A 23934-nucleotide genomic window follows, 5' to 3' on the forward strand; every position below is an offset into this window, starting at 1 on the left:
CTCCAGGGGACGGATCTTCAAAGTTCGTTGATTTTTATTACTTTTCGACATCAAAGATCGGACCCGTTTCGTTTGACTAATTAAGTTTATATGGCCAAGAAAGCCGGGCAAGCTACCGAAAGATGGGGGTTGCCCGGTGAATGAGGCTGGGGCTTGGTGTTACGTTGGACGCCACTTTGTGTGAGTGTAGGTTGATAACCAAAACAAAGGTTTTACATCATTTTTGAAATTATTTCTCACCGAGCAAGTAGCCTGCGGGCTCACTATCCCTTGGGCGGAAGTGCAGCTGCGAAGCAAACTCGCTTATCATAAAACAGAAATAATGCGAGAGAAAGCGCCATGCAAAAGCGGGCAAAAGGTATGCAATATGGAAGGTGTTTTCTCATGCACATACAAAAAAAGGAGCTGGAATGTAAGAGAGGCTAATGTAATAACATAAAATTTTATATCAACTTCACGACGTGAGTTGGCTCCGTACTGGAACTTCACGGTTTCGGCGTCGGATAGTTGAAACGGAACCGAAAATTGTTTCACGATCGTGTAATTAAGGCGCGCTGATGGGTGGTGTGGTGGATTAAATGTCTGTTTGGATGCTGAACATAAGCAATGTATGCTTAAAAATCATCTCGACATTTAACAACCGTTTGATGGACAAGCATATGACAAGACAAAAAAACATTTAACATGATTTTATATACATACACCCAACCCATGATAAGAAAACCCATCAATCCATCAATGTTCAGGCATTTTGGCATCATTCAGTGATTTTCTTTTCTGTATTTTTTCGTGTACAATAATCATATGACAGCAATTATTTTCATTAAATTTAGCAGCTCAACATTTTCAATCGCTTTTAATTCGCTTCTGGCCGTACTCCAGGGTGCTGGGATAAAATTACGTTACGTAAAATCACTAGTTACCGTTCGTGTCATTCGCAGTGAGTGTAAACCCTTACCAGCTATTACGATGTGAACGTGAGCCGGCAAAATGTCACCGCGGGCAAAAAGACCGATGACAGCAATAACAAAAAAAAAACTGCACCACCATAACACAGTTGAGACAGTTTTTAATTTACGATCCCGAAAAAAAAATTGAAGCAAAAAAAACCCTCCGATTGCATGCGCAAACCAATAAAAACTGTTTGGCTTTTGATGGGCTCACCAAACCGACTTTTACACAGCTGTTAACTCATCCCACCTTGGTTAAGCTAATTGAAATACGAATCATAGCATCGTTGATGCGGGTTTGGAAACGTTTTACAGCTGATGATGGCTGTTGGGGAGCTATTTACATTCATGCATACCAAAAACACATGCACCACACCCAAATAAACGGAAGTGCGAAATCCATACCAACGTGTTGCAACGTGCAACAGTAAGGATTCGTTGTAACGGTGGCTACCCTGGCCACCGTCGTGTCCATCACCATCAATTAACGGTTGTGTCACACTCGGGACGCACGCTATGTTTTGCTTTCTGTCAGGGCACTTTCCAAACAACGAGATGCTTCGGATAGTGTGCAGGGGCTAAAACCCATTGCTCGTCACGTTCGTTGCTGTGCGACGAGAGTTTATGAGAAGTTTTTGTGTTTTTGGTAGGTTGAGCGATTCCTTTGGCGTGATTTAGCGATTTACATGAATTCTGGTCAGAAGGGCATTTGTGTGGACATATGTACGGTGAAATTCGTCTTCGTTTAATCAGAAATATGGGACGATCCGGCTGGCTTGTAGCGGTAGCGAGACACCGATCTTTTATGTGGCGTACATTGCTATCGTATCCCATCAGTAGTATTCCCTCGTAGCAAAAGGATTGACTTTTCGTCACCGTGGCATAAATATTAAGCAATTGGAGAGTTTTATGCATGAACGAAGAATTTTCATGGCACTGTGGATACTGTTAAATATTAAGTGAATGACTGTTTGCAGGTAAAACTGAAATATAAAAAGAATTTTTCATGCATTTGTGGACTGTTACACTTAAAAAACGAGGGTTTTGGTAATGCCAGGATTAAACTATTACACTTCAAAGATGCCCACAAAGATGCTTCTTCAACAACTTCAGTCAAGCCCAGAGCAGTATTTGAAATATTGCTAATTTGTTGCAAAAAAAATCCGGTTTATCATAGCCAAAATTTAAGATGGATTAAAACATAGTATTTGAACAGGTCATTGCAAAATATCAATAACTTAAGGTTGAACTTTAACCGTTAAACACTTCTATCAAACATTGCCAGATAACTACATGAAGTCTTAAATATTGTGACGCATGGTCTTAAACAAGTCTTCAACTTAACAATCCACGGTACACGAAGCGTAAACTGAAAAAATTGACACACGATTTGGAGGGGAAGGCACAAACTTTACCTCAAAAAAATTTGTAGCTCCGAGAGTTACAAACTTGTCGCATAAACATTTGCAGGACGAATTTTACAGCAGAGTGAAGACAAAGCTAATAAGTAGCGAAGAAAATATCCACTTTTCAATCAAACATATGTTGTGCGTTTGAAAAATTACTTTTTTTAATTCGTGACAGATCGCCTTGACCGTAATGCAAGAAAAATTATAATTAATGCGCTAAAATGGGTATTTTACTTCACGATTCGCAAAACCTCGGTACACGAAGCGTAAACATTTTGACAGAATTTTTATTTTTACACAAAGTTTACGCTTAAAGGAGCTCAAGTTTAAGTTTATGGATGATCTGGATGAGATGTTTGTGCTGCAAAAAGAATTTTACCTCAAGTTTCTACTTTATCGTGTCGATTAATAACTTTCTTTTTCTTTTGCTTGGTTTAACGATCGAGCTAGAAGCTCGCGGCGGTCAATTAACGGCTTTTACTAGACTTGCTGGCACCACATAGTTGAATAGTCAGTCTTTACGGTCAGGGGAACGATCAGATAAGATTTGAACGTCGGTTCTGTCAGAACTTCAAAAATAAGGATCTATCAGTTCTGCTCAACATCACCCGAATTCGGATGTTGCGGATGTTTAAAATGAAATTTATAAAAATGATATTGAAGTGATTATCTGGAGGTTTTTCTGAATATCAGTAATTTGTCGTCTGTTGTCAGCAGACGAAATTTTTTAATACATAAAAATTCCAACATAAGACATCTTTAAACAATATTCCAAGGACGGTTTTAGATCGATTTTGGCCTATTTTGGTAAACACACACATGCACCAGTTGGTTTAAACTTTATTTAAAACTATCAACCACAGTCTCTCTCTCGCGCTAACCAAATTTATGGACTAGTCATGCTGTTACTTCATCATGCTATTCTCTGGACTCCAGGAGGAGGAAACCACCAGAATTCTAAACATAACATAAACCCCAAACAATCTTAACCCGTTTGCCACCCTGACTCGTGTTTCCGATACACCGATGAGCTGTCATTGCTATGAATAGATGAGCAACAAATCGTTGGAAAACATGAAGAAAAAAAAACTCGAAAAACCCATCATCATAAACTATTTCACCAATGTGCAAGTCGTCGTCCATCGAGACAAAGTGGATGCCAATCGTATGTTGCATTCGTTAAAATGAACGAAGAAGACCCGCTATGAATATGGGGGGGAAAATTTAGCATAGTAAAAGGCGGATGTATTTCCTTTCTGTTGCCAGCTCGGTGAAGTGAAAAGTGTTTGATGAGACGATCGAACAGATGATCGAATGGGATATGATGATGCTGCTGCTGCTGCTGCTGCTGCTGCTGCTGCTGCTGCTGCTGCTGCTGCTGCTGCTGCTGCTGCTGCTGCTGCTGCTGCTGCTGCTGCTGCTGCTGCTGCTGCTACTGCTGATGCCAGAGAGGAAGTGAGAGTTTTCCCTTTCATTTCGTCTTTACGATCTTGCTGAACGTGTTTTCTTCTCTGACGCGACGATAAACAAATCGAAACGAGGAGCTGGCACAGCTTTTATTTTTGTGTGTGTTTTTTTAGAGTTTTTAGGAGAGAAATGTCTAATTCTGATTTTATTGTATTTGAATATTACTTAAAAAACGAAACACATTTGAAGTGCAATCTTTAAAATAACTGCAAAAAATATGGATACAAAAATCAAGAGTTTATTTTTCGAATCTTAGATCAAATCGACCAAAATTCGACCATTCGGTTTCATTTCTTTTGTGTGCCACTTCACGCCGGAGACTAATCTCGACTCGAACACCAGGCAAACGGTGCTTTAAACATTAAACCGCGTTGATGGTACCTTTAACCCTGAATTGAAGGACCGTGTACGATGGAAAGCAACAAAAAAAAGCGCCACTAGTTTATTAAAACCGACAGCCTGAGCTGAACCAAATCGCACAAATTAAATCGCAGCTAACATTCGACACCGCCGGAAAATGCTTTTTGACGATGGTGGCAGGCACGGGCCCACCGAAAACACGCACGACTGAACACAGGCACGCCACGCAGTAATGCGTTAAATGCGCTAACATATTTCCGACGCCACTAGCATTAGACACCCAGGAACCAACAGCCCTGCAACAGGTTAGCAGCAGCGGGGGAAGTAAAATCATTACTATGCTCGTTCGTTTTTTGTATTTTACTACACCAAATCACCCAAAAAAAAATCCCAATCGTATAAACACAACCATCACAGGCTGTCAATGGAATCGTCGAGCCAGTGATCGGAAATTTAACAGCCCGAAGCGATCGATGGGTGAAACACAGGCAGCTATTTACGAAAAAAAAAAAGTTAACCCTCTAAATTGCCCCACCCAAAAAAAACATTCCTTGAAACGTATATTAACAATGCACAGTTGATTCGCTATAGTCGAGAAAAAAATACACATACACGCACGCATGAAATTTGAAACGCGTGCTAGAATTGCACGCACATTTTCAAGGTTTGAAAGTGCCAACGAGCATTCCAATCGAAAATCTTATTCCTGTCTTACTCGAAGTGGGGCACGCGGTGCGTGCGAAAACGCAAATCGATTAATTACACATAATACCGGGGGCGGGCCGTTGGTTTCGTTGACAGCGGCGCCGGTCTTCACTCGGCTGGCTCGGGGTTCAAATCTTATCCGAACCGCCCTCCCGTAATGTTCAACTACGAGGATTCGGTAAGTCTATAAGCTATTAGATGGTCGATGTCGATCTTAGAAAGTCGTTAAGCCAAGAAGAAGAGATCTATCAAGGAGCCTTCCAATATGTGAAGAGATCAAGACAACGTATAAAAAACTACATCATCCTCGTTTGAGCTTAAAAAGGTATGTAATCAAGTTCCTAAACCCCGAATAGAACTTCGTAACTTCGCGTTTTAATTTGGCTGACTCTAGTCAAATTTGAGGCTGTTCCTGAGTAGTGAAGGGTAAATCAGATTAATCCGACTCCGAGGCATTCCGGAGTTACTCCGGAGTAATCCGGAATTTGCTCCGGAGTAATCCGGAGTGGACTGTGGAATCAATTACAGGTAACTGTTTTTACTTCGGATTCAAAATCGACATCGCAATCGCTGTAGATACCGGAGTAAACTCCGGAGTTGACTCTGGATTTTTTCCGGAGTAACTGCGATTTTTACACGTCGGAGTTGGAGTGGTTTCATTAATCCACTCCAGAGTATCCATCACTATTCCAGGATTTTATTCGTACGTGCCCGCAGTATTGATTGATTTGTCTTAGAGTAAAATCGAGTCTAGGCAGCTAGTCAAAAAAACGGCAGATCGTCGTGAAGAATTTTGAAGAATCTCATCATAAACGAGAAGCAAAACATCTTAACACAACTTGAAGACTGACTCTGGCTCCGGCGTGACTCGCGACGTAATTTATTGCCTGTGCTCAAGTGTGCGATAAATTAAAACGTTTCGAATCGTTTACACAGAAACGAACATGGCAGCAAAACGCATCATTGCCGAGCGCGCTGATCGGCGATGATTCAGACAGATGCAGCTTAAAATAATAGTGACATGAAACGTTCGACGATCAAAACGATCACAGTGAAATGTGAGTGAAATGTGAAGCAATCTCGCAAAACAAACTATCTCATCACGAGCTCGGTTTAGCTAAGTGATAAATAGAGGCAAGAAATAAGGTTTTGTCTACCGTAGGATATTTAAATCCCCGTGCACGACGACCGGAACGATCTGTTCCGCGTGCTACCGTGCTACAAGGCATCGCCATGTAAGGGGAGTCTTTGACTTCTTTGTCCCAGCTTTGACTTCTTTGACTTCGACTAAAATCTTCTAAAATCTCTGCCAGTTCGTCTATTATCTTGAACTCCTCGTGGTCGTCATGATTGTCAGTGATTGTGAAAACGCGTCGCTACCGAATGAGTTACCGAAACAGCGGAGGGAGATTCAGTTGGAAAAAGAACCATAAATCAGACCGGGCAACAACAAAAAAGCCGTCATGCAACCGGCTGACTGACCCACAAGATTCGACGACTCGGGAGGCTTCTTCTCGGCGTCGGAAATTTAGGAGGATGAAACTTCACAATCCATCCGCATGGCACATCACCATAAAGCATCACTTCTTGCGCACAGCGTGAAACCTACCAAAACGGCAGTAGCAGCTTCGCAACGCAAGATTCTCTGTTACGCTAGTGGAGATCTCCGCCGTACTGCCGAGCCTGGTTGGTGGGACGAGTATGTTGCGAAGCCTTCAACCACTTCTCGGGTGAGTGATTCTATCACCGCGAGGGTCTTTGCAAATAATATGCAGCCAATCTTAGGGGATGAACAAAACAAAAGATAAAATACACACGCACATACACAGCTTCATCCTCTCTTTGTCACACACACACACACACTACGGATGAGAGAACTTCTCAGTAAGCTGAAGTGGAGACATAAAAAAGCGCATTCAAAACATCTACCAAATTATGCACGAGATGTGGACACTCCTCACGTTTATCTCCTCTACATGCCAAGTTTGGGTCAAAGTCCAACACGTTTTGCATTGCAAATCCCGCTACAACGGCAACGAAACAAAAAAGAAACAGAAACACTACCATTTAAATACATAATTAAGCGCGTAGAATGAAACGCGCCCGTATCAAGCGCGATATGTCTTCATGCGAAACAGACGCCCCCCCTTCGATGGACTCCGATGACTACAAATTGCGTGAAGAACAGATAGTTGTCGGCAGTTGGTGGGTGAGTTTGGTGTGTACATTAAACAGCTTCCCGTCGGATAGGATGAGTCAGTCTTGAAATTGCACATTCAAGGTAAGTGATTTAAGTTGGCGTAAGGTAATGATTCCAGGTTTAACCCTGTAGTAGAAAAGTTCTGAAGTAACATTTTGAGGAAGTAAAATGTAGTTTAATAACAAATATAAATTGCAAATCATTGGAACAAGTTCGATTTCTCAAGAAGTTTAAATTTAGAATTCATTAGAATGTTTGTATCTCGTATTCTACATTGTGTACGGTATTCTGCACTTGTTTTATGGGATTATGGGACCTAGGTGTAGTATTCGATAAAAAAATCGACATTTCAGACATCGACAATCGATCGGACATTTGTGCCTCGCCTCGAAGAAATAAATGGTCGTGGGAACACTAGGGCTAATATTGAAGATGAGAAAAAATGTTGACGATCCCGTATGCGTCAAAATACTGTTCTACAGTTTAGTTAGGCCCTTTTTAGAGTATGGTTCGATCGTTTGATGCCCTTATGGCGTCACATGGGTTAATAGATTAGAGGCCTTGCAACGCAAATTTTCCCGATAGGCCATTTTAAAATTAAAATGGAGAGATAGTACCAATCTGCCGCACTACAACGACCGCCTGTTACTGTTAGGTTTACGACCGCTAGAAGAACGACAAAAGATTGTACAGGCCACATTTATAGCAGGTTTAATACTAGGGACAATTGATGCGCCATCTCTACTTAACAAGATCAGTCTCTTAGCCTTTTGCTTAACACCTCGACAACAAAGAATGCTATTTGAAACTAGGTTATAACACGCAATACGGCGAAAAAATACCAATGAGTGCAATGACGCGTCTCGTTTAATGAGTATTCAAGTCACTTCGACTATAATTTGAATATCAGGACTTGTAGGAATAGGATTACTGAGATTTAGATGCTGCAATAGGAAATGTTGTACATGGTGTTCTCGTTAAACCTGTGCTGCGAACGGGAAATTTATTTTTAATAAACAATTAATAATAAACATTATGTGGGGGTGTAAACCCACAGTTAAATTTTCGCGCTTTTTGAGGGCATGGAGGTAAAGAAAAATAGAGTTTTCTTGTGATGAATATTTCGTAGTGAGTTTCTTCTTCTGCCTAAGTATGACCTGCTAGTTTATGTCGACCGTTTAATGGCTAACGAGACTTATTGGTACAAAGTAGCTGGATATTCAGTGTGGAGACGAATTTTGCCGTCGCTTCTACCACTGGCGCCTCAGCCTCAGAGTGCTTGCCATCGAAGTCTTTCTTCTTGGCTAAACATCCTTCTAGGTCACGCCGGTCGTCTAATGGCTTAATATACTAGCTGATACCACGTAGTTGGATAGTCAGTCCTCACTGCTGACTAGGGGGCTGTCCGGATAGGATTTGAAACCCGGTCTTGCCGTTTGAAGAACACCAGAGGGCCGTTTAGAAATTCTTGCTCGTTCTAAAAACTCTTTTAAATGAACCCATTTAAAAGCAGTTACATTAACCTACATGGGTTACGTAGCATGTTTGATACCGCTCATAGCATAGCACCAAATTCCTTAACAGCGAAAAATTCACCATCAAGTTTAGCAAAACAAGTGAAGAGGAGAAGACAAAAAAAACACTCACGAAATTAAATTACTGCGTGCGTGTAATGAGGAAAAATGGCTTTCTACAAGTGAAAGTCATAATCTCCACATTCGGCGTACATTTGAAGTGTAATTTTCATCCTACCAGTCTCCGCCATTTAACAAATCACCTGTACACACCTCGAGGGCTTTTCCCTGTAATAGTCCACATTACTGTACAAACCATAATATAATGATTGCTTGCTTTTGTCGAACTTAGACGAAGAGGAGTTATTAAGACCAACATTTTCGGAGCTAGAGAGGCACAATTTAGAAAAAGATTTCACTGAGCTTAAGTTTCTGGGGCTTGAAAATTTTATTAATTTTCAAATACATCTAAAGGAGGTTACAATAAAACCAGCAAAACTGAATTTTTGAAACATTGAAATAGTTCAATGTTTCAAATCTAAGTTCTGTCGATCTCTTCCAGGCACCTGCAACAAAAAAGCAAACACTGAGCCCCGTATAAAGTGTGTATGTGTGAACTGTTTGTATTCCATTTTAATTTTCCCCCAATTGTCATGAGCTCAATTCCATCTTCCAGCCGGCGTTACTTTCGGTAATTTTCTTTGCCGGGCAAAATTTTCTTTTTTCCCACCTTTGCCTGCCCGGTCGGTGTAAATTAAGAACGCGTGCCATTGCCGTCGGTTCGCTCTAATTTTAGTAGGTTAACGTAAACCCCGGAGGAAGAAACGGTACGGGCCAGCTCAATTGGACCGGAGAGCAATTCCGGTAATTTACCAATTGACGTCACGCGCGGTGGAAGGAGATGTGGGTAATGGTAAGGAAAACCCACAATGCGTAGTTCACGGATTGACACGATTTGAAGAGTGCACGTTTTCACTCTCGTCCATTTAAACGCGGACTAACGCAAGGTTGCCAGATTGATTTTAACTAAGAAATGGAAAAGGGAATAAACAATTTTATGGCATAATCAGCAGAAGAAATCTTTTGTCGGGGTTTTGGGTTGATTTGAATTGAATCATTTCACTTCAACCACACAAAGGTATGTAATGAACCTTAGCGCTTCGTTCAGAAAAGATCTTCAAAAGACTCTCGGTACTTTAGGCATGGATCCCTATTTTTTATCGATTTTATTTTTCAATGTCACATTAATTCGTCCTTTTCGGAATCGCATTTCAAACATCACCTTTCTACCGAACACAATATTCTGCTTGATTTATTCCACATCCAAAGTATATTTGCCCCAAATATTTTTCCCAAATCGATGTAAAGTTAAAGAACCCGGATAGATTTTGCGATGGTTTCTCGTGGTCAAAGAATCTATTAAACGTTGTAAGCCATACCACAAGCTTTGAATGAGTCAATTGACGCAATCCGACTGCGAAGCCAACATAGTACGATGAAGACACATCTTCAACCACCCAACAAGCAAAAAAAAAAGTTTTCCGGTGCTCATTGCGAAGAAGAATACTTGAGTCACCTGTCCCTGTATATAAACCCGGGCTGGATAATAAAACACACCGCACACTCCGACAAGTGTTGGCCACCGGCAAACGTTTCCATTCGCATTTCCACGACCGGTATCCCCTGTGTGAAGAATAATAGTTGCAATAAATTATGCACATAAAAGCGACAATTCTGACGCTACGCCAAGACTTCTGGTGGATTTTTTGGATTGTACCATTGGGCAAAAGCATATGGAAACCCATCCAACCAGCAGAGAGACAGAAAAAGAAAACCCCACAGTACACGAAAGCTGGTGGAAAGCCCACAATCACAACGAGGTTAAGAGGCTAGAGTCCCTGTAGGCGATGACACCATATTAAAACACGCCCGAAGGTTTAGTCCAACAGAGTTGGTAAGAACCTGCTGCCGAAAGACCTCTGACCCACTGCTGCAGCAATACACACACGTATAGTCACCACATGGAAAAGGTCACCACGCATAAGGTGCCACAAAACAGAGGGAAAAGCGATGGTAAAACAAAACGTTGAAGCAGCCAGTTTACAGGAAGGGGGCATTGTGTGAAATTTCCGGCAGATGGCGTGGTGCTCGACATTTACTCTATTGTTTTGTGTCATTTTGCTACCTTATGATGCTTCCGGTGGGAATAGGAACGCGTGAGCAGCACGCGAGCGTTACGCTGGTGTGGATGTGACCTGGGCTGAAACAGGCCACCGAGACGTTAACCCATTCATGTTTCGAAACACTCTTTTTGTGTGATGTTGGAGTTCTTGTGCAGCATGTATTAAAGCAGCAGTTTCGTGGGTAAAAAGTGAAGGCAAATTAAGTCATGTAGGATCAAACAACATGTGTAAACAAAACAATTCACTATTTTAAACCCAGCCGGTGGTGAGCAGAGCTTCAAAGTGAGAAAATAAAACTAAAAAACCACAAATCATCAAAACAAATCACACAAACATCAACCAAACGAAAGAAGCATTAATTTTCCATCAGAGAAATGAATTATGAATTGAATAAAATAATTAGCGCTCTTATAAAGTACCCAACTCCTCCTTTAAACGAAGAGAGACCTACTGACCAAGATTTGACGTTGACGAGGGTGGCGGCGATGAGTGCGTCGGTGTGGAGGGCGCTGTTGTACTCGTTGGTGGTGGAGTTGGTGACTTTGATGTTGTCGTTGGCGTCGGGGAGCTGCAGGTTGCCGGTACTGACGCTGTGGAGGTGGTGGTTGCTGGTACAGCTGCAGTCGAAAGTGTTGCAGCTTCACTCGGTATCGGTGGTGGAGGTGTGTTGGCCGATGAACTCGCACCGGACGTTGGTGGCGAGCTGGCAGAAAACGAAGACGGCGACGAGGAGAGTGAGGATATAGACGAAGAGATCGGTACGGGCCGTGGTGAGGTGGCGTGAGGCTGTGGTGGACTTCTGGTAGGCTGGGCAGGAAGCAACAGTAGCGGTGATGCGGTGACAGTTCTGTAGGAGGAAGTTGCCGCTACTACACTGTCCGTCACCAGACAGGAAGTGGACTTGGCCCACCCAGGTACGGCTGCCGGTGGAGTTCCAAGCAACGAGCGATGCTGCTGATGGAATAAACTGTTCTGATAAAGCTGATGCTGTTGCTCCAGCCGATCACGATCGCGGTCCACGGAACGTCCGAGTGGCGATGAAGCGCCAAGCGCGGCTGTCGTTCCACTAATCAGTGACGGGGAACTTAACACCGAGGTTGACAGCGATGGCCGTAGCCGATTGTACAGGTACTGCTGGTAGTGGCTCTGGTACTGCATCGGTAACGGTGGCGACCCACTGCTACTACCATTACCAAGTTCACCGGCAGCCGCCAAGCTCTGCTGGTAGTACTGCTGGTGAAGCACCGAGGACGTCTTTGGCTTTTTGCTGTTGTACACGATAAACTTGTGGTTGAGCATGCTCTTACCATGGCCACCGTTTTGCAGTCCACCGCCGCTGGAGCGATGCGTGTTCAGGAATGAAATCGTAAACTTGTCACGCTTACGGCTCGGATCGGGATCGCCGATCGTATCGTCACTTTCACCCGACGCCATCTCGATCGACGAACCGGACGATCCACCACCATCAGCTCGTTCCGATTTGCCATTGCGCACCCCGATAAAGCCCGGTCCTTCGTCCGATTGGTACCGGCGATGGTTGAAGTTGCGGTAGCCTTTGTGATTGTTGTTTGTATCGCTGATGCCGGCACTATCTACCGTGTCCAGGGATCCGTTGCTGCTGTGCACCGTTCCGTTCGTAGGTGGCAAATTCGCTTCCCCGATGGCGGTGCTGCCAAGGGTATCAGCAGTTGCTAGTAACTGCTGTTGCTGCAGTCGTGGCCCTCCTGCACCACCACCAACGCCACCATTGGACTGGATAAACACACCGTCACCAGTAATTTTGATCGTCGTCACCATGTTGTTCTTATTTTCCAATTCGCTACACGTGTTTTCTTCCGCTATTCGCTCAGCAGGATTACATTGGTCGGCAAACGAAACGTAGACGCTTTGTATGGATATAAAACGAACCTCAAGACAACATCTTAACACAGCACTGCACAGAACACGGATTCACAATGGTAAGAACTACGAGGCATTAATGACTTTGAAGTGTGTAATATACACATGCACACTGATATCATATTTCTTCACTTAACTATCCTCATTAGACGCGAACAGCATTTCCAGCGCTGCAGGTTGTCTACTGAGTAGTTAGTGTTGCACTTTACAGCTTTGCAACTTCTTTCTGTGCAATACAACACACGTGATGCCTCATTTACATCGCGACACGTGCTTATTTTCTTGTTTCCTACTTGTAATCATCCTTTTTATCCACTCAGGCCACGACACTATTCGCTCTCTTGGTTGGAACTTCTTCACGGTTGAGCTCAACACCACCAACTTCCAGCCATGCGGACACTTGGCAAGATAGCTTCTACTCTGACACTTTTTTTTATTCGTTTTCCCTAGTGGGCATCATCGAAGGCACACCGCCACACAGCAGTACCCCTTCCCCGGATCGTCGGCAAGGAAGGGCGCACAACAGCGAACGCGCACACATACACTAAGCAGAAAAAAAGGTAACACTAGTGATCGAGAGCCACACGGGTTTGTCGGTTAGACGCGCTAGGAACTAGCCGAGCTATGCAGGCCAGTGTAGCCAATTTTTTGCTCTTTTCTCGTTTCGCCCACTGTTAATTGCACTTTTTGCACCACACTTGGCGTTCAACCACACACCACTGTCGGACGCATCACTACCCTAGTCCTTACAACAACAAAACACAAGGAAACGATGTCCGAGAGTGAAAAGATGTAGCATCAATGTCAAGCACTGGGAGGCGCTAGGGCAATGATAATAACATTATTAGTCGTAATTATAACCGCGCACGAGAAACAATAAATACACACTTGTACAAACAAACTGTCGTCGTAATTATGAGTCTAAAGAGGAAACACACACGTACTATTCACATTAATCAACACATCAGCAATTCAGATACATAGGACGATGGAAGGAAGTAGTTTGAAGTGCACTATTAAAAACCAAAACTCGCTCCAAAAATGTTGATTCGGATTACGGACCGGAAGCAAACCACAAGCATTTAAACTGATGGCTTGTAGAGACATCAACTTTGTGGTTCGGTCCTGTCGTGTGGTTTGCCGTGTTTCACACAGGCATCGATTTCGGATTTACTGTCCACAAAACGATTACTAACGGATCGCTCTGGATTTGATAGAACTGTCACGATGCATAATAAATTAGCAACGATGTATGATAAATTAATAATAAAACCTGAGCTATTGCTGGTACGAACCATGAGAATAACACATTCGATTTAACTTTTCTGCGGGCTAACTAACTGCGATTGAAGATAGCTTTAGGGATGAGGAAGAATTTTTAGATAAGTAAAAAGGGATCTTTTTGAGGAATAATACAGGATTGTCTAGTTCTAACTAGACAAGTGCAAGGCATTTCTAGACAACGCTCAAGATGAACTGGACATCGGGTAGGTTGAACTGGACAAACTCTAGGTTGAAGTGGACAGTCGTCAAGTAGAATTGGACAAACATATTGGAAATGGTTGGTGAAACGGTTTGAAGCGTTTCGGAAACGCTTGGCAAATTTTAAAACAAAAAAACTGCTGAAACACACATTTTTTCCTATTTCCAATTCTAAATAATTCCCAAACGTGCGTATACTTTCACACCGAATATAATTAGGATCAAAATGCATGGTTTTGTTTAAAAAATGTGTGGTAGAAAAATAAAATATTTGCAATACCTTATTTATTTATTTATTTACAATTGATTATGACGGTCCAACGCCGTATTGTCAACACCGCTTGTGTTGAAAAAAAAAATTACAATCATATTGATAAGGCATTTCCTCCCTATTATTTGCCTTATCCCGGGCATACTCGGTTGATATTTGCAATACCTGTTGTAATTAATTTTATCTTTTCACAGAAGATGGCACAAGACGTCTCTGGTTATAATCACTGAATGGAGTTCTTGTAGCTGTTGTCATGGATATTTTACAGAATCCAAAATATTAAATCAGACGTACAAACATTCATATACATTTGTTTTACCGCTTTCAAACATGGTCAAGGTGCAAACTATATTAAAGTTCTTATTGAATGCATGTTATGCATATAACTTACTAAAAATGTGTATTTCAACGGTTTTTTTCAAATATTTGGTACTTCACGTTTGTCCACTTCAACTTAGCTTTTGTCCAGTTCAACTTGACCACTGTCGAGAAACGGTGACGATTGTCCAGTTCAAGCTACCTGCTGTCCAGTTCATCTTGAGCGTTGTCTAGAAATGCCTCGCACTTTTATAGTTCTACTCAGAAACCCTGTAATTGTCAAACCCGATTTTCATAAGTCGTCCAATGCACTTGACCTTGTGTGACTTTAAATTTTACTTAAGACGTATCCATCATGTTTGCAGCCTCCGGAAAAGCTTGTGTCCCAATCAGCTTGTGCTGTACCTGATTCCACTTCAAAATCCTCTCCGGTCGCACATACATTCCGGGAACTAGGTACACGATCATGTCTTCATTTCGAGAAACTTTGACCGAGCAAAACAAAACCGCCAAGAAATTTACTCAATCAGCATGGGAAATCTTTTATCAACAAATCAGCAACAAGCAAATGAAACCGACATGAAAAATATGCTTTAAAAAGTAAAACCACAAAGGGACCAAAAACTGAGTGGGCCAATGCCATCACTCGGTTGGCGCCATACGCAACCCATCACACCGCGTCGCTACTTCCTCGTTTTGTTTTGGATCGTAAACTTATGACTCAGCATACACTAGAGAGCTTACCGCGAAAAGGAGTAACGTTTTTGATGCGTTGTGTGGGAATTGCTCATTTACGTGTTGACTCAGTCCCGGAGCAAGATACCTTAGATAGAATTAAATCGTACCGTGGAGACTGTGGATCGATTTCTTCTTTAGCAGATGCAGTAAGAGTGGTATTGAGTACTCCAAAAAGTACAGTTTCAAAATTCAAGCAATACAATTCGTTGCCTTAACAAACAATGTAATCACAAAGCTACACAAACTGCTCTGTGCTCTATCCAAATACTGATTGAACAATTAATACTTGAAAACCCAACTCAACCTCAACGGCTCTTGTGCGATAGAAATCTTTCACCAAGAAAAACTGACGCCGTGCAGCTGTGTTCTTGCCCTTCGAGCTAAAACTTCGCTAACGTTACGGTTCCACCCGTTTGACGCTGCCGTCTATGATGAAATTGAAACGCGACTGAAAAAAAAAATCCCTACGAAAGACACCCCTCAACACACAAGGCTAAAGCCAGACAAGCTTGCTTGAAGTGTGCGCAGTGGAAACGTCTCGACACACGAGCTCATCCCCTGCCAGCAGCTGAGCGAGTTCCGTCGAGCGGAAAATTAACGACGCGACGATATCCGCCAAACGCTTACAACGTCTCCAATTTGATGGAAACTGCAACAAAAACCAGCAATTTTGCCGTCCCCCAACACAGCACGCGAAATTTGTCACAAAACAATAACAAATCGGATGCAACTACAGGCAGCGACAGCATTACTCACACAACACCACAGCTTACCCTCACCACTTGCACACGTGCATAAAGGTACGCGTGTGAAAAGGGTTTGTGTGTTTTGAATCAGTTTTAACCAAGCGTACTGCGCTTCCCAAACACACGATGAGCTAATCGTTGGCCTCTATCCCGCGCTGGTGATATTTTGCGCATCACTTAGCCGCGGGCCAAAGCCAACTTACCATTCCACCCCGGCTTCGCAACTGGATAAATTGGTTAGGGTGGTCTTGCGTCACCACCCACTACCGACCGAGACAGTGGCACACCGTAGTGAGGAGAAGATGGAGCAAGTAGTGTGCCCGCATATGCTGGGAATGAGGCGTTGTGTTTGTGAGATCGGTCGTCTGTGACGCATCGGCGTCTTGCGTAGTTTGAATGGTAAGAAAAAAACCAATACAGAGAAGAAGTGTAGTCAGGTAGGGTTAAAAATATTATCCAGACAGTCAATAAGTAAAAAAAGATATGAATTATCGTTAAACATTTAAAATGAACAGATATATTTCTCACTATTTAAATTTTAAAACTATGGACTCTTCAACTGAGCTTACTTTCTTTGGTGTGCTCGGCCCTGTTTCCAAAACAACCGGAGACTTATATTGTACTCCAGATGTGACATTGTCTAATTGTGACGCCTCTATCTTAATCCGGACTCTGTTTACTGGAAGTTCTACCCTTGAAAATTTTAATCCTATCACGAGAACTTAACAACTTGAACCCACATGCTGGCACTTCTCTTTCTCTTACCCATACATGAAGCTCTGCCAAACTGCCAAACATTGTGCCACCGTTTGTTTTCAACCACTCCATTACAAATCACATTCATCGCATTACGTAGCAACCGGTAAACATGTCGCTAAGGCGGTTCGGGTCTCCTCACTCCAAAATAAAAGCCAACTTGTTTTGACCGATTTTAGCGGGTACTGTTGCGTCTTGGGCCAAAAAAATGGAAGTGGCCCAAAACTTGTTGAATGGAAAGTAGCTCTCGAGGTGTCATGTCTAAAACCAGAAATATTTAAAGGATTGTCGACCCACACACACACACACACACACACGAGAAGTCGGTAAAGGTCGTCGAGTGTTTGGAGGACTTGCACCAAAAAATCGATAAGATATTGACAACTTTACTCTTGCAGATGGTTTCGCAATTAAAACGTACAGACGTGGACAGAAAGTACGCGTGTCTTAAATAAATACAGACTTGCTTGAAAAGTCACACAATTACTGCAATTTTACGATGCACGAGGCACACATTTTGCCGAACATGTAATCATCATTTCGTACCAGTAATAATGCGCCAACTGTCAGCTGTCCGGAAAGCCGTGCCGTCAATAGGCGGGATTCAAGTTCTGAACCGATGTCAGCAGGTAATGCAAACAGTTCAACCTCGATGTTGACCTAGCACGGTGGTACGAAGCGGAACTACAGCGAAAAGGTTAATTAGTTTCGCACAGTTATCGATTGCCGGCACCAGTAATAGCCGAACCGGCCCTAACCTCATTCTTGACAGTTTATTTTCTCAACATGGCTCCTTTAGTATACTGTGTGCTTCTCAGCTTCCGATGTCTTTGGACGCATTCTTTGCTTGGGACACAAAAAAAGCCGTGCAAAGCCAAGAAGACTACTAAAGAACGGATGCGCTTTTTTTATTTATCGACCAACAAACGAAACGGAACCGCACACCTTCCTTCCCATTGCAGGTGTATTGGCGAAGTTCTGTCACTAGGTTCGATTCACCTTCCTGGATGCGACACGGTTGTGTCGAAGAATATGTGCGATTCGTTTCGCCTATGACATTGGCAGCAGCTGCGCGAATATCAATAGAAGGAAGCAACTAAGATAGGAGGCCGCTCCCTTTGTGCCCTGCTAGGCTTACGAGCAGGGCCATCATCACCAAAGTACTGCTGCAGCACTTTTCTATACCAATGGTTGATTTTATGCTACCGTTTTGTATGGGATGGTTCGGACGAGTAACAAAACATGCCACCGCCGCTACGCTCCAGTGAACGAACAGGCCGCGCTACGACACACCCAAACCAAGAGGGCACACTTCGCCTCTGGTGGCCATGGTACAAGTGTTGACTTCCCTTTCCCGACGAGACGGATATCTCGTGTGAGCGGGAAAATATGGAGCGAAACATGCCGTCGCTTGGTCCAAAAGGTTCGAAGGTTTTCGCCTGAATGACCCAATTTCACTTCCCTATCCGAGAGGCGCGGAGAACTGTTGGTGGGTTGGGCGCGGTGCAAGGGAACAACAAAAAAGGCCCATTCCTCGCCACCGTCGTACCCGCACATTTGCAGAATTAAATCTCATTAAACGCCAAAATGATAGTGATCTAGGTTAGGTGATGGGTGGTCGCAATGCAGGAAACTAGAGCTCCGAAAGGGCAGTGTATGGGAAAGCAGCAGCAGTACTGGCAAGGTACAACAATTGCATTCCGTTTGCTTCAGCTCGTACTTCAGCGTGCAGAATCCGTCTGTCACTTCCGGGTGCTTTCATGTACAATCAATATTAGGGTATTTTTAGTTCTTTACTAATAAAAATCCAACGATTGACCTGGTAAAAAAGATGTGGTTCTACCTAGGTTCAACCATTTGTTTACCTCAGTTTCTCAAGTATAATGTTTGGGTTAACGCGGTAAACTCAAAATAAAATATCCAAAAACTGTTCACCACCCGAATATACTGTTTACTTCTCATCATGCTTTGTGTGCGAAAAATAACCCAACCCAAACTCAAAGAGGCGCACGTGTTGAAGCTCTTGATGGTTAGCAAAAACTTTAAAACAAAACAAACGAGGATCGGAGGCCATGGTCACCACCGCAAAACACCGCAAGTTCTTGTTGAGGTCTTGGAGTGTGGTGTGGTTTTCCACACTTTGTGTCTACTATTTTTACACCAGACTCGTGCCGTGCGCCAGGCAGCCGGCTGTTAACAAGCTAATTAATCCGCATCTCAATCTAGGGCGAAGGTTAACCTACTACTGACGTAGAAAACTGGAGCGTCGCCTTCCGAACGGTGGAAGGTTAAAAAATCAAAGGTGAATCAGTACGTCTTGGGCAGAAAGGAATTATTCTAAGAGCATATTAAAGAAATCACAACAAAGTTTGGGAAATTCTACGGAAATCTTGAGTCCTACGGATATTAAAAATTGCAAAACTACTTTACAAAACGCAATAATATTTTACAATCGCACTCGGCACCCATAAAACTGCACTGAGCATCGCCGTACATCCGAAACGAAAGAACTCACATTTAAAACCCCCCTTTTGTGACTGGATTCCGATTATCTTTTTCTGCTCCATTCGCTTCCGTCGACCTTTCTCGCCGTCCGGATGTGCAAAATCGATGATCCTCCAAACGTCCGACACCACAGAGAGGATGTAGTATATGTATTACTGACGAAGGACGCCGAGCTTCAGTAATTGGTGGTAATTCGCTAATTACCCGTCCAATCGAGAAGTGATCCTCACAAACGCACCGCATCGGGTCCTTGATTGGGAGGCAAGAGCGAACGAGAGATGGTACATCTTATGGTCCGCTCCGGACCAATATTGATTCAGTGTAGCCACACAATGCAACAAACAACTATCGCCAAAGGTTGGTAATGTTTGCATTGCGACGAATTATTTGTACAACGTACGATCGGGACCGTAGTAGCGTGTTTACAGTGACGATTGAAAGATTTTTAGAGGTCAAAACGTCGAAACTTCTCACCAACATCAGCGCACGGATGGGACACGAATTGAGCGGCTTTGCGTTGGTGTGGGAAGTTGAGCGTGGCTTAAGCCGATTTGTTTGCATTTGCACTGACAAACGTTGTCTGTAAACAGTCGTTTGCGCCGACGATAATGGAAACAAATCGGCGCAAAACTTGGACGAATGTTCTTCCGCTGAAAACCCTTTTGAAATGGATGGAAACTGTTCGAAATGTTGACGGTAATGTGATTTAAAATCCATACAATCGATTACAATGTTTACGTTTGACGGTTTTATAGCATCCGCAAGAGATTTATTTGCACGAAGCCCACACAGGAAAAAATGGACAGGTTTGAACTAAACAAAAATAAAATACACCACACAACAAAAGCATTAAGCACAAACATTTAAATCGTTACCCGATTGGACGTGCCTTAGGGTCCACAAATTCATGACAGCTACGCAAGAACGTGACCTTTAAATTCTTGGCCGTCTTTTTGCAGAACTTTATCAAACCACTTCGATCGGCGGCGAGGAGCGTAGAGTGCTTTGCCAAAAACTGTTCTGCCATTACTGCAAAGATCGGACCAAATTGGATGACAAAGACTAAATAACAACCACAAACAACACGCATGCAAATGCTTAAAAAGCTTCTTCGGCGGCGGCGGCGGCAATCGGAATGGGGCGCGTAGTGTCAGAGCCAAAGCTAGCGGCGGCTTGCAAGCAACAAGCAGCGATCGAGCGCACACACGACGTATATCGCCCACTAACCTTCGTTAAACTTTGTGTAGGCCGGAGGCTGCCGTTGGCAGAAGCGCAAAAAATACATACTGCTCCGTTTTTAGAGAGGAAACAAGTGCCCGCGAATATGTTGCCGGTTCGGTCGACTCAACTTTGTAAGAGATTTGGGGAGCGTAAAGAACGTGGCGGGTGGTGTTTTAACACAAGGGACTGCTTATTTGTTTAATCGTTGATGAGACTTTTCGTTCAGACGAAGTTTGTAGATGAAAGAAAAAATTGAACACGAAACTGCATGCTTCAAAATTGAGAACGCATGACGCATTTTAAGATTAAAGTAAGGCTTGGTATTGCTGGGCTTCGGAGTTGGATTTGTTTTTACTTCGTCAACTTGCTTCACACGTGAATTCAATGCACAACTATTTTCATCACAACAAGGTCCGGTTGAAACAGCCTGTTCCTGTTTACGTCTCGAATTCAGTGTACCGGTGGGTGGAGTTTTTTTTGCAGACGGGGTCTATGGGAGCTTTCAATCGACACCTTGAATGATTAGGGTGAATGAATTTAATTTTAATCAAGTCTGGTTTCATATGGTCGTGCTTGATCTTAATCACATGGGTGCATCGGTTGGTTTTGTAGTTGCTTGTATCACTTTCATTTAGAAGGACAAAGGAGCACTGTTAAACAGAGCACTCTTTAGGATATTAGCATGCATATGTCACCATAACACGGCAACAACACTGTTTCATTCAATTCTCTTCTGCTTCCAAACAATATTGACACGATCACAGCGATCAAACACTGAGCAACAAACACAATTGCCATGGCACAGTTTTGCTCGCTCCTTTTAGATAAACCATTTTTCACCTTTAATTCGTTATTCTTAAACCTTTTAGCACAATTAAACCAAACACCAAAAACCAAATTCAGAATCTGTGCTCTGCAAATGCGCATAAAGTAAACCTTTCAAACACTTTCGATAGTACCAAAAATACACCAACCGTACGCGCTCGAAACGGTGCAGCAAACTAATAAAGCACAATGCACGAAAGTGCAACTGGCCCTCACAAACAACAACAACGCGTCAACAAACACAACCAGCGTTCCACGACGATGGAATCTGTCTGAAAGCAGGGGAGCGGACTTGAATTCATCAAAGCCGTTCATTCGTTTGACACTCCTGCAGCACGCACCCGAATACCAAACGCTCTTTTTTTTCTCTTGCATTGTTTTCTGCTCCAAATCGTGAGCGAGTAAGAGAAAGAGTTGAGAGAAACTTGTAATGCAAAGAGCAAGTTTTTTTGTTGCTCGGGTTGGAACAACCTGCGCGCGTGTGAGCTAGCTGCGCAAGCTTTTGAGCGCGCTGAGCTTTTGAGCGTCGCGCGAAGGGGAAAATGTTTGACGTAGGCAGCGCTTTTGCATGCAGCGAACAAAACAAACACGACGGACAAATTAACAGAGTTGCATAGACGGTGGAACATTGGAACATGTTCGAAAGAAAGAGGAAAACAATCCTTTGAGCAAGTTACCGTTCTTTACTTCTCCATTTTTTTGTGGAAATATGAACAACACTTAATGAACTGTAATTACACAGTTGCCACTGGATTAAAATATATAATACTTTGTATGGACAGTTGTACTTGGAGCTTTTCTCGAGATTTCACGTATAATTCGACCGTATTCGATTCGTATTCGACCAGTTTAAGGCTCATTTTACGGAATAGATGAACAAAATCATAGCATCAACTGCTGGCAGTTCTTTCAGGAAAATTACTCAAAAAAATCATTGCCAATAGCCTTATAGAAACGGATCATCATCGAATCTTTCAACACGTTTAAAATACAAAATGCAATCGAAGAAACAGTAAGTTTGAAAATATTTCTAAATATTCTAAAATATTTCTGAAAATATTTTAACAATTTGCTAGGTCATGGTGGTTATCGAATGGCTTGCGAGACTAATTCTAAAAGCATTCCTCCCTATGTGGGCACGGTCTGGATGAGAATTGATCATCGGTTATACCAAGCTCGCAACAGTCCCCGGATCCTCCGAAGAGATTAAAGTCTTTAATTTGTAATGACGAGGATTTAAAATTTTGGTTATATTATAGAAAAAAAAGAAAGATTCTTTAAAGAATATTTTAATGTGAAAGAAGAATTTTAACACAATAAATAATTTTCGATTGTGCAACAAACACTCGACAGAGTTGCAAGCATCATGTTTTTGTGTCTCTTGTCTTCGACGCTAGTTCCCAGAGCACTGCCACGACGAGCCCACTGAAAAAGCTTTTACAAGTAAAGGAAAAAGCTGTCGTTTTAACCCTTAAGGTACAGATTGGTGAAACTTAGCGTGCTTCTCATTGCGTCTCATGTGAAGAAAAACCAGTACAGAAGAGGTATGGAGTGAACATCACGAAAAAGCTCGCGTAACTATTTCACGTAATTAAAATCACGTAAAATTAAAACTTTTAACAAGAGCGATTAGAAAAAAAGTTGTTGCTAATTACGAGCTTTCAATAAGGGATGGCTTTAAAAAATTTGTTTGGTGGAAAACTTTGGACTGTAAAACAATGTAACGCATAGCTTAGTTCCTGTTGTACCACCTCGCTTCCAAATTAGTGTCCCGCATCATTAATCACTCGTTTTATTGGTCGTACCAGTTACAAGTTCCAATAAATTCTAACTAATCAAACTGTGATCATTATGCTAATTGTGGCAAACGCCTTCAATCCCGACGATCAGACGACCGCGAGAACGGATGTGCTGGTAAGAATCCAATTTCCTAAAAATTCCTCCTCGGGCGGAATCGATTTCCACCGCCAGTTTGTGGAGATCTCGTTGGCGGCTGGGGCGCGATCGAATGGGGGGCGGTGTGCAAAGGCCAAACTAAAAACTAACCACACACTAATCCAATAAACAACTCACAAACGGAAAGAAAATCACAGACTCATGCTGGCCGTGAATTAGATCAACACATAATCATACCACTCCGCACACCCCTCCCATCCCCTGCCTTACGGCTCATCCCATAATTTACTACGCAACACTCCGTTCGTTTGGCAGCGAAGAGAAGAGTGAGCACGAATTAATGAGTGATTATTTCTGGTTCTGTTTTTATTCCTCTCGTTTCCGATCCTCGCAAAGAACGCCAATGCTGCAAACGGATGAACAACAAGACAGTTTGGCTCATCTTCCTTTGGCCCGGTCGTTCCATTCTCTACGATCTTTCCGTCCGGT

At 42.8% G+C, this 23934-nt stretch overlaps 1 protein-coding gene across 1 annotated transcript in view; it reads right to left on the reverse strand.

Moving 5' to 3' along the window:
- LOC126556769 (mucin-5AC) overlaps window positions 1–12616 on the reverse strand; it is a 47256-nt gene extending 34640 nt beyond the window's left edge. The window contains exon 1 of the mRNA XM_050212254.1: window positions 11244–12616. Within this exon, the coding sequence (XP_050068211.1) occupies window positions 11244–12585 (1342 nt within the window). The 5' untranslated portion in view covers window positions 12586–12616. The remainder of the gene's footprint in view (window positions 1–11243) is intronic.
- Window positions 12617–23934: the final 11318 nt, after the last annotated feature.

The sequence above is a fragment of the Anopheles maculipalpis genome, chromosome 2RL (assembly GCF_943734695.1).
Source record: "Anopheles maculipalpis chromosome 2RL, idAnoMacuDA_375_x, whole genome shotgun sequence".
In the NCBI taxonomy this organism is placed as follows: Eukaryota; Metazoa; Arthropoda; class Insecta; order Diptera; family Culicidae; genus Anopheles; species Anopheles maculipalpis.